The sequence below is a fragment of the Festucalex cinctus genome, chromosome 1, assembly GCF_051991245.1.
Source record: "Festucalex cinctus isolate MCC-2025b chromosome 1, RoL_Fcin_1.0, whole genome shotgun sequence".
In the NCBI taxonomy this organism is placed as follows: Eukaryota; Metazoa; Chordata; class Actinopteri; order Syngnathiformes; family Syngnathidae; genus Festucalex; species Festucalex cinctus.
The window spans coordinates 26,310,382-26,322,781 of NC_135411.1; the positions used below are offsets into that span (position 1 = coordinate 26,310,382).

Consider the following 12,400-nt stretch of genomic DNA (forward strand, 5'->3'; position numbering starts at 1 on the left):
CCCCCCAAAGCATGCAATGTTATATTTTTCCAAGAGCTTAATTTTTGAATTATTTATAAGCTTCTCAGCTTCTCTTTGTGGCATATTATTAAAATTAATCATATATCAGCAATGTAGCATTGTAAAACCAAAACACATGATGGATTATTTCAACTGAAAAATAGAAACACGCACACACACGTCACTTTGAGAATAATGTAATAAAATTGTTCAAGAAAAAATTTAAATTTATGAAAATAATCATGAATTTTTATAAAAATGACAAGAAAACTTAAATAAAGTTATAAAATAAGCACCACGTTAGAAAAATGTAAGACTAAGGGCCCTATTTTCATGCCCAGCTTAAGTCTAGCCTAAAGTGCAGTCTCCTTTTGCACAAGGGTGAATTTTATTCTAGAATTTGATCTTTTTTTGTAATTTCTTTTGGTATTCTGCTAGACCTTATTGCACCGTTGTGGGATGCAACGCAGTCGGATCCCAGCCCATCGAAGCGGCTTCCTACATTCACTTGATAATTAAGGTTAGGATTAAGGAAGCATTAATTGATGCGCTGGAGTCCGTGCACGAGATTGGTGTGCGTGAAGTGCATTTATATGCAGACAAAATTCACAATCTCCTATTGTGGATGATGTAGTCAGCCGTGCATAAAGTTGTAATACTAAGAGGGGAAAAAAACTTTGGAAAAATGTTAAATATTAATGGGGAAAAAAAACTGAACAAATTTTGTGAGAATAAAGTTGTAAGAAATGTGTTGAGAATTTGTGAGAATAAAGTTGTGAAGTTACAAGAAAAAAGTTGTAGTGAGAATGAAGTAAATTTATTTATATTGCCAAATTTATTTTTGAAATTTTGTAAAAAATAAATTACTATTAGAATTAAGTTGTAATTTAGCAAAAATAGCACAAAAAAAGTTGAAATTTTAGTAGACCTTAGTCCTTTAGCAGAAAAAAGTCAAGAATAAAGTTCTATTATTACCAAAAAGTCACATTATAATAAAATTGGAGTGATTTTACAAGAGTAAAATCACGACAAAGATGGTATTGTAAAACTTTAGTAAAACAAACTTTGAGTCAACTGCACTTAGTATACGTTTGACATTATGAAATCATTGGTATGAACAATTCAATGTTATTGTACACTAAATAACTCATTCACTATTTTTGCCCCTTGTACTTTTCCTATTCAGACAGTTCTCAATGAAAATATACAGTATCGAAACAAATCCTCTTTTCCTTGTCTGCTCTTAACATGTCGGCTCTCTCCCGAGTGGGACAGTCTAATATTGCACAGAAAAATATGCACCTATTTCCTGTTCATCTTCCAGCCACATCTTACACATAAAAAATAAAAATAGACAAAAAAAATCAGGATGTATGTTATAAAAAAAGGAAAGGCAATGGTAAGAATGAATCAAATGTGAATAAATATTTTAGGCACAGAAAACATCCCCCAAATAAATAAACCATAGCAAAAGGGAGATAAACGAAGCTGAGAAGTCGGCTTCTAAAGGTCAGTGAGATTGCAGCTGGAGTGGTTGTTCTCTCGTCGCTCTCCTGACAACTCATTTCTCTCAAATGTATCACTTACACAAGTACACTCAGAATCACATTTCTCCTTGCGTTCTTATCTCGCGCCGTTTCCTCCCTTTCTTGCCCTTTCACCTAAACGCACCGCAGTACCCGAAAGGACTTCTTCCAGATGTGTGCTGGGCATGTTAACTCATTGACTGCCATTGACGGAAAAAGACGTCAAATAATGCATTTTTGCTGGGCTGGCAGTGAATGTGTTAAACACAATGTGCCAATATATTTTGTGATTATATTGCAGCCTCCTTTTTTCATTTTTTTTTTTTTAAGGCAAATGTTGCTTAAAAATCCATCAATTTTGGTTACATCTCATCTTAAGTCATTGACTGCCATTGACGGAAAAAAGACGTCAAATAATGCATTTTTGCTGGGCTGGCAGTGAATGTGTTAAAAATGTTTCTGAAGAAACGAAAACGGAAACTACATTTCATGTTTTTAAAACTGTAAACTATACATGCTTAGAAGCAAGGGTTCCAAAAGGGTTCTTCGTGAAGGGCAGAGGTTCGAGCCAAATCTATGGGCTTCGGGGAACCCTTTTTTGGAAAAAGAAAAACAAAAAAAAATCTTCAGGGGTTCTTTTGAGGCTAACTGTTCCTGTATAAGAAGAGCCATACCAACAAGTTTGTTTAGCCACGTAAGGAAATTTTATAATGAGAGTATTGAGTAAATTTTACCAGTTTATTAAAAAAAAAGAAAAAAAAAAAAAAGAAAAAAAAGTTACTCAAGCATTGAAGAACAAACTCATGACCTTGAGGTTGGGAGACAATACTGTAATGTAGCATCAAAAGATACTCTGTATATTAATTTTGTTCCTGCCGTTGTAACCCAACCTGGAGGGAGGACCTCATAGAAATTTTATTCATTTTGGAAATTGGGGAGTTGACTTATTTCTGGTTGTGTGTGGATGGTGGTTGTGGCTCAGGAGGTAGACATGTTTGTGCAGTGACCACAAATCCCACTCTCTCCAATTTGTGTCCTTGGGCTAGACATTTTCCACACCTTGCCTCCAGTGCCATTCACACTTGGTGTACGAATGGTGCCAATGTTTGGTGGTGGTTGTGTTGCTCAGGGGAAAAACTGGATTTCAGTGTGTGTGTGACCTGGGAGATGGCTGCCATGATGGTTGCCCTGGGAGTTGAATGCTGGTTTTGCTACAGATCACACACTCCGCCCTCTTCAATACAGGTGTGACATATCAGTGGTGATTACTATTCACTCACGTGATCACCTGTGTATGAATTTGTATGACAAGCTGGATTGAAGTGAAACATCAAGCGATCGGAAACCTCAAATAATCAAAGTATAATATAATATAAGATAATAATACAATCTTATTTCATCAAATGTGACTCTAGGACCTGTATGGAGAAAGGTAGACTTTTTTTTTATGTTAACATTTGTTTCTTTTTGTAGACATGAGAGAGTTTGGCCCCCAAAAAAATAGTGTGCCACTGGACCTGTGTTCGCTTCTGTCCTGCCCCTCCTTGTGACCGACATAATAGCTTTTCCTTAGAAAGTCTGCTTGTCCTTATCCATTGAAGATTTTTTAAATAATAATTAAAAAAATCCTCTTTAAAAAATTGTTTGAATGTTTCTCAGTGTCAACAATAATGATGAACGTAACGTAACTAATTTTGATTTGTGGAATACAGTCCATCCATCCATTTTCTTGACCGCTTTTTCCTCACAGGGGTCGCGGGGGGTGCTGGCGCCTATCTCAGCTGGCTTTGGGCAGTAGGCGGGGTATACCCTGAACTGGTTGCCAGCCAATCACAGGGCACACAGAGACGAACAACCATCCACACTCACAAGCACACCTAGGGACAATTCGGAGCACCCAATTAACCTGCCATGCATGTCTTTGGAATGTGGGAGGAGACCGGAGTACCCCGAGAAGACCCACGCAGGCACGGGGAGAACATGCAAACTCCACCCAGGAAGGCCGGAGCCTGGACTCGAACCCAAGTCCTCAACAATGGGAGGCGGACGTGCTAACCACTCATCCACTGTGCCACACTAGAATACAGTGTGGTTCTTAATTAAAACCCCATAGAAAAAAACACACGATAAAACCCTTGAAACATAAAACAGTTCTCAGTATAACTTACTGTGTTAGTTCAAAATGTAACCCTTGCAAAATAAAATAAGTCTTTGAGGAACTCGCTGTGAAGGTTCTAGATGAAACCCTTGTAATATAAAATGGTTCTCAGTGGAATACGCTGTGAAGGTCATTTTTTTGACTCAAAAATCCAACGGATCCACCAGCAACTACCTTCCTTCCCCTCTCCAAGTTTGTCCTTGGTGCCTCCCCTTGTCCCATCCATCCACACATTGTCAAGTTTTATTCTACCGTCCGCTTCATACATCTCAGAAATCATTTGTCATTCCAAACCTTCTACTTGCCAGCTCGATTCCCTCCCTACTGCTCTGGTTAAAGCCTGCCTCCCGCCTCTACTGCCCTTTATCACCAACATCATTCACTCATCTCGCTCCACTGGTATTTTTCCAACAGCATTTAAGACTGCAGCCATAACCCCAATACTGAAAAAATGTGGTTCAGATCCCAGTAATTTCAATAAGCTTTGTCCCATTCAGACCTTCCCGTTTCATTCAAAAGTCTTGGAAAAACTGTTACAACTCCACTCTCACCTTACCTCCAATTATATCTATGAACTGTTCACATCTGGTTTCCGTCCGCTCCACAGTACAGAAACGGCCCTCATTAAGATCATCAATGATCTCCTTTGGTCTTATTCCAATAATTTCTTTGAAAATGTAATCTTAATTTTTTAAACTGGTTTTAATTAGGGCTTTAACTATTGATAAGTTTTATAAAGCATATATGAGCAACTTGGGATGTTTTACTTGTCTTAAGTATGTTAAATGGTATATTCACTTTCAAAGCCTGCCGAATTATAACCTGGCAATAGCCAGATTGATATTGTGATTCACTCAAGGAAGTTCTCCACAATATCATTCTGGGACTGCTTCACGGTGATTTGCTCTGGAAAGGCGGGGCATTCTGTACAATGCTTCGAGCTGATTGGACGATGCGGCATTGTGCACGTTTGTTCTGACCAATCATGACCATGGATGAAAATGTGGTCTTTGTTCACATCGAAGGAGGGGGAAAAAAGCACAACCATCTTTACCAGCTAAAAATGCATGAAGTGCCTCTCGCTGTTTAAAGGAAGGCTCCTTTAATTTTACATGTATGGCTTGATTGGCAGTAAATAGTTAGTATAGCTACGAAACATGCATAAGAGCTGAAGAATACACTCCTATATTGATTTATTTAACTTTTTTCAACATAGAAGTACTTCCGTGTTGCAACGCCCCCAAATGGTGACGTCACTAGTGTGTATACTCGCTTGGCGAACAGTAGTTCACGCAGACATAACAACGAGGAAGACACAAACGTCAGTTATGCCTTACTGTATTGCAAAATTTTGCAAGGCGTCGGCAAGGAAAAACCCGCGAGACCCCCCCCCCCCCCCCCCCCCCAAAAAAAAAAAAAAAAAAAAAAAAAAAAGCTACTTGAGTAGACAATGGTTTGTTGGCTAAGTGCTGTCAACCTCCCGAAGGACAAGCAGGCGTGCGCGCAGCGAACATTTCAGGCATGAGGACTTCGAATATATGTTACAATTTGAGATGGGGTACGCCACACGCCTAATACTAAAGCCCAACGCAGTACCGAGTATCTTTAAAGAACCAGACGTGGGAAATAATCAAGCCGATGGAGGAGCCGCAACTGCTAGCAACACGGAGCCTTCACTCTCACAACAGCCGACACAAATCGAGGTCTTACTACGGCCACTGAAAGATCTCGGAGAAGCGAAGCAAATTTAAAGCGAAAGGTAGGCATGTTTCGGGGGTGGGGGGGCATTGGTTATTATACTGCACGGACTGTTTTATTTCATAATTCATTTGAAGGTGGCCAACGCAGGGGCACGTCGGCACGTTACCGTAATGCACAGTATTAACAATCGTTGGGGCGGCTGGCTTGACTTCGTCTTTTCGAGTGGCGGCTGGCCTGACCGCAGTGGGACGCTACGCAAAAAAGAAAAAAAAAAACAGCTAGGGGAGGTTGGGTGCTGTAACGACGATACATTTAATTTTACTATTTTTTCTTTTTCCTGAAATATTTCGTCAGTTCCACACGTTTTGCATTGCTCGTACTGTGTGTCACTTTACCTGTTGGATATTTGCTCCTCCAAGACTTTTCTTCTTCACATCTTTCATCGCAACCAAAGCTATCCTGAGAATGTCTATTTAGTATTGCCATGTTGAATGTCTGATGTTCCAGGATGCAGTTGAGATTGTCCGCAAGGAACCGATCCTCGAGTTCTTTCATTTCCAGACAGCACACATTCATTAGCGGATTGTCCATTCCTGCAGCTCCCGCACGAGCACCACTCACCCCCCGCCTGATTCACTCGTTCGTCAAAGTTTATTTTGTGCCCGAAAAGACCATCTGGCGCCACAACTTTCACATCCAAGGCAGACTTTCCTTCGGTAGTGTTATTTTGTCGTGTTGGCTCAAAGCGATAAGGTTTAATCCTTCCGGGTTTGACGCTAGATGCACGGCTGCGTTGCATAGTGCTTCCATAGTGTAGCGTTTACACACTAGTGACGTAAACATCCGGGTTATTTAGTCACGTGTAACAAACATGCCGGCGTTCGATTCATTTTAACAATGGTTTAAAAGTTATTAAATGTACATAAAAAAATAATCACGTCACCAAATTAATTATTGAAAAAGTAGCAACTTTTTGCTGCTAAAAATGGATCAATAAGTAAAGTGTCCCTTTAACATTTAACAAGAAAACGGTGAGTAATTCTGTAAGAACAAAATTAATTGTAGCGTCCATTCGTCCATGTTGGTTTGTTTTTTGTCCTAGCGTCGGTCCTGGCTTCCTGGTTTCGTCACAGCTGCATATCATGCCCCAAACACAATGTCACTCCCGTGATTGGCCCAAACCACCAGTGGTCCGGATCGGTGAGAATCAACGGGCACATGCCCCACCCACTCAAATGGAAACTTTTTAGACTGGGGGCAGGAACAGAACATATATATATATATATATATATATATATATATATATATATATATATATATATATATATACACACTGTATATGGTACTTGTGCATGCCATTCACTCAGAACGCTTCAGACAACTACCATAAAAACTTCAGGCTTAGGGTCACAAACTCCCCCCAAAAAAGAAACATTTTATTTGTTCTTTTGTTGCAAGTACAAGAAGTCATTTCTCATTGCGTCTCTTCCGTTTGTTGCTTTTGATCATCCGGCCGTCGTCCCTATTTATTTACACTGTAGGAATAAAGCAGAATCACGCTGCGGTTCTCGTATGTACACATATGTTTATAGTGTCGTCGGTCACAACCACACACAGGAGACAAAAGTCCACTTCGGCTGGCTAGGCTCTAACACAGCAAGTACAGGAGGGGCGGGGAGCGCGACACCCTCCCCGGGATGCAAATCCAAAGTCAACAAAATGAATACTCTCAGCAAAAAACAATAGCAAGGCAGTTATGTTTTGGAATGCCTAAAAAGCAAACAGGCAGAGAGGGGCAGCAGGTGAAAAGGTTCTGGGAGGGAGAACGGAGGGGTCACCTCCACCTCTGAGCCACAAAAAGAAGGCAAACTCATCCTCAACTGAAGATGGAGAACTGTTTTCATTTGTAATGTTCAATAATGAGCACTTCTGGATACGTGTCTGTGTGTGTGTGTGTGTGTGTGTTGTACTTTCTGTTGTTCTGGCTCAATAATAGAGATTTTTTTTGGCAACAATGAAGAGCTTTCCTGTGAGACATTGTTTGCTCCTAACGGCGTACTAGACTCCACTCGTCTCCACATCTAACTAGCAAATGATGGTCGGTATGAAAGGGTAAATAACTGAGCAAATACAAAATGATAGTCTCGCCTCCAGAAACATTACAGAACTTTTGTTTGAGCAAAGTTTTGAGAGATCCAAAGGGGGGAAACTGTGGCCTGGGGTCGGTACATTCAGAGTGCTGGACTTGGCCTTAAGGTACCAAAGGAACCGGGTAGGACTCGGCTTGGATTGATGTTCCTTAAAAAGTCAAAGGCGTCTTCTGGGGACCTGAAGGTCACTCTGTTTGTCTCTTCTATTGGTTCAGTCAAAGTTAAGAGAAAGAAAGGCAACCAAACAAGCAGGAAGTGGCGAGGGCGACGTAGGCTAGGAGGCAACTCCGGCCCTCACTTGAGTCCCCGAACTTCCTTTTGCGGGCTCCGGTCACAGGCTGGTGACCAGCTGCATCTGTCCATCGCCCTCGTTGTGGGAGGCCTCCTGAGCCTGGTGAACATGGTCCCCGCTCGGCCTTCGGGGCTGGGCCTGGTAGAAGGTCTGCATGGGGGCGCCGCGAGAGCCCAAGGCGGGCCTCCCTGAGCTGTAGTACAGTTCTTCGGGGGGCTGGGCCGATCGGGGCACCACTTCCAGGGGCTCGGGACTGCTGTCCGGGTAGGGAGAGTCTCGCAGGTTGGTGATGCTGGTGTACAGGGAGTCCCGGGCGGGAGAGTCCGGCGCTCTGTTGCCTGTCTGCCCACTAGAACTCTGACCACTGTGGCCGAGACTCTCGGTGAGGTCTGCCGTGTAGCTCTCCGACTCCTCTGGGTCGCTCTGGTAGAGGACGGACTGGGCTCGCTGTAAGAGCAGTGGCTCCTCCAGAGCCTTGTACAGCAGCTCCACATCCTGTGGCGTGCGCTGCCTGCCATCCCTCAGAAAGTCATCGTTTTGGTCGCCCAACTCGGGGCCGGAGGTTCCTCGGGGGTGCCCCCCGGCCAGGCTTCCACATACCCTGTCCCCGGCGTCGCCCCCAGCTACGTTCCCTCCGCCCACACTCACGGCCCCGCCTCGCAGGTTGTTGTGCACCAGCTCAGAGATGATCATCTTCTCGAAGGCCGCCGCGTCGGAGAGATTCCGTCGGACACCTCCGCCGCCGCCGCCCAGCGTTTCCGAGCCGCGTGGGTTGAGCAGAGGTGGAGGAGGGCTGTCTCCACCCCCGCCACCGCTGCTTAGGAAGTCACAGCTGCCACCGCCACCACCGCCTGGACCGGCACGCAGAGAGTAGCTGTTGTTGAAGTTGCCGTTCAGCGGCAGGGTCTCCATTCCGCAGGGGTCGCGATTCTTGGATGTGATCTCTGGATCCAAACACAGGACAGGGACCAGTTTGGACATTGAAATCGACAAAATCTAAGCACAAATGTAAGGACTGAAGGCACTTACTTGGATCTCGGAAAGTTCCTGTCCATCCAAGAGAATGCCGTATGAAGCAGATATAATGAAAGACGGCAAGTGTCATTTAATGCAACATTAACTTGATCAATTCATTTTTAAAGATTTTTAAATGGCCACCATTAATGGAATGAAAAATCTATCAGCTTCTTTAGCCATCTTTTCGTCTCTTTCTTGTTCTGGGGAATGAACTTGCCAATTCATGCATTGACTTATGCCAACATGGATATTTTGAAAAGCGTATACATTTCTTTCGTTCACATTAAACTCTTTTGACCCCCAAAGGGTTTTAGGTCACTGAAAACTGACACTTTTGAAGAATTTCCACGCAAAATATTTGACATCACACTACTATCTCATTTTGTGAGCTTTTTTTTTTTTTTTTTTTTTTTTTAAATTATTATATAGGCTGCCCTTGGGTTTTTGGTGTTATTAGGCATGGCTTGGTTACCGTTTTCAAGGCATACCGTTCGCCATAATTCAAAGCCACGAAAACTTTCCAAGAGCGGTATGAGCTTCCATTGTTACTATGAACAGTCAGTGTGCCCAACAACTTATTCCCTTGTCGAAAAAGTCGTCTCTTTTATGGATTTTTCAGTGACCACGACATGGTAGAGGAAGGATATGCAAAGCATACTAACAAAGATCGGCTGCCATAAGCCATTTACAAGAGCGCCACTCATCACTCACACAAATGCAAGGTATTATTACTATAATGCTGCCTTAAAATGAATCTTTGCATCATTTACGTGTGGTCAGGGCAGGCAGGAGATTCACAGCCTCCCAGTCACGCATCCTTTCACTGCATGTGTAAGTAAAAAACAAAAGACCAATAATTATATGAAATTATTTTACACTTTCCTTTACGTATTTTTTTTCTCAGTCCAATTATGTTCCTGATTGTAATCATAAGAATTAATGTAATAGCTGACTTTTACGCATTTTCTGTTCAAGTACATGGTCGAGAAGAGAACAGAGATTGCCTCCCGCGGCTATACACAAATGAATTGCCCACACTGGCAGCTGGCGGGAGCCCTCACACAAGAGACACAAGAGCTTTTGTGTCTTTATATCGCCAATGTACATGTTTAATCACACATGTACTGCACATGCTGATGTTCAACAGTTTGTCTAATGAATTTGAGTGAAATATGCAATCTTTCTGTCGGCCGCAAAAGCCATTCAAAGTGCACAATGGAACCCAGAAAGTATCATGACGCTGCTGGCAGTTATTTATTCTTTACCAATTTTGGCAAAGGCTGGATTGTTACAAACATCAGAAACACATGCAGTTATGATACCAGAAGTGGGTAGTTCTATTATCGGGGCTTTCATAGCACATTAAAGTAATACCCAAATGTATTTTCAATTTAAAAAAAAAGAGAGATCAACTAAACAAACAAAACAAAACAGTAACAACCACAAACGTGAATTGGCCTTTTGTTTTTCTTGCGATCGTATTGTTGAACAATGTGGAACCGATTGAAACATCATTAAAAGCTTTGAAAACATTTCATTTAAGGTCAAAATTGGACTGTAGGCTCGTCTTTTCTTTTGGTTTCATATTGTTATGTCCGACTCCGGAGGAGTCAGTTCTTCACCAGTCATGAACCTCATAGCACGTGATTGGTGTATCTACAAATGCAGCCTAATAAAAGCTGTCCGGCTCATAACTGTAGGAGAACTTCTTTAGCAGCCTTTTACTTTGGCAGTGCCATTGCAGTGTAATTAGACATTCTAATGACGCACTATTCTCCTTACTTCCTCTCTAAAAATGAAGCGTTGAAGTATTTAACGGAGACGCCGTCTCACATTTCAGCCGCTGGACAATGGCCAAGATGTTTATTGTGCGACTGCACTGGTCATGAAACCAGAAAGTCAAAGTTCGGTCCAATTGCTGTTGATGCGTCACCCACGGTCACTCTGGGGTACTATGACTGGGTGAATGCTATGATATGATGCAATGGGCTAACCAGGGTTCCAGTCTTCAGTTTAGTTATATCATTTTGCCCAGCAACATCAAAATGACTGCGCTCAGATGCAATTTCAAATATGGCTGCCAATTGATGGATAAAAATAGTCATGGACAAATCAGAATTTTGAAAAAATTAAAAGGGTTTGGCAAAAACAACATCTGCATGTGGCATCAGAATCTATTGATTCCAAAATGAATAAAATCAAATTACAAAATACATAAATCAAACCAATTTCGTTTGGGAACGATTATGGTAGCTAATTACGAGCTAACCGAGGGCTTCAATTTTTAAAGGTGTCAGAAAATTCATCATGAGAGTTCACGCAAACATTTACAATATTGCACAATATTGTACAGCTCATAACAGATTGGGACTTCACATTATGTCCTAACAGCTGTTAATCTATCACTTAATGATACATTTTTATTTCAAGCATGTACAGTTTGACTCTGGACCTCATTTATTCTATTTTCATTTCTGTTTGCATGAACAAACACAATTTTGTACGTCAGATTTTATATTGAAATTGCAGCAAAAGTGTGATGAACTGTGCTGCTTTCAGAGGTTGGATTTAAATAAAAGAAATCCGCCAAACTTTGCCAAACCTTGTTCAGTAAGAGACAGATTTTGACGCTACATTCTCCTTTGTATTCACAGAGATTCATTATCCTGCTTAGCAACGGGGGCGACGACAAGTGTCCCCCTTGTGATTTCTGGCAGTCAAAGTCAGAGTGAAACTTCACTCATCAGATTGCGATTCGAGACGAGGCCAGATGGCAAAGTCAGGCTGTTTGTTTTGCGCAGCCTGGTTGGATCCGTTTGACGGTTAACGCACAGCACACACTGAGAAGGCAACATGACTGTGGGGAGATGATGTTCAATACTGCTTTTTTCAAACCGATATCTGTTAGCAATACTCAACTTTCGAGTAGTCACCAGGGTTTTTATAGTTTTAGAATTTTTCATTTTAGTTAGTTTTTATTTTGTTTTGAGTATTGTTTTTTAAATTTAGTTAGTTTTAATTAGTTTTCAGGGTGGTTCTCTTAGTTTTTATTAGTTTTAGTTATTTATATACCGTATTTTCCGCACTATAAGGCGCACCTTCAACGAATTACATATTTTAAAACTTTTTTTCATATATAAGGCGCTACAGTAGAGGCTGGGGTTACGTTTGCATCCATTAGATGGTGCTGCGCTAAAGGGAATGTCAACAAAACAGTCAGATAGGTCAGTCAAACTATATTAATAGAAAACAAACCAGCTTTCTGACAACTCCATTCACTCCCAAAATGAATAAACAGCTGTTTTATTATTTTCTCTCAGGTAAAGTATTAGTATTAGCTAGCGATCCAAGATGGCGGGATCTTCTGCGCATGGATTATGCAGGGTCACCGATAGCGTCTTGACATGGTCAGCTTTTGAAAAAATTGAAGGCTTTTAGGTGTGCCTTATAGTGCGGAAAATACGGTACTTAGTTTTTGTTTAGTTTTAGTTAGTTTCAGTATTAATTAAAAAAAAAAAGTGTATTACTTGTGGACAGTATTTAAAAAAACACCATG

General features: G+C 41.5%; 1 protein-coding gene across 9 annotated transcripts in view; it reads right to left on the minus strand.

The window, feature by feature from the left end:
* Positions 1 to 6,800: 6,800 nt before the first annotated feature.
* Positions 6,801 to 12,400, minus strand: part of adgrl1a (adhesion G protein-coupled receptor L1a) — a 212,102-nt gene continuing 206,502 nt past the window's right edge. For 6 of the 9 annotated variants that reach the window (XM_077526142.1, XM_077526134.1, XM_077526127.1 and 3 more), the window contains 2 exons: positions 8,857 to 8,874; positions 6,801 to 8,771 (listed from right to left, as the gene is read on the minus strand). In XM_077526142.1, coding sequence (XP_077382268.1) covers positions 7,867 to 8,771; positions 8,857 to 8,874 — 923 coding nt within the window. In that variant the 3' untranslated portion in view covers positions 6,801 to 7,866. The remainder of the gene's footprint in view (positions 8,772 to 8,856; positions 8,875 to 12,400) is intronic. The other 3 variants (XM_077526196.1, XM_077526187.1, XM_077526178.1) reach the window with 1 other exon arrangement.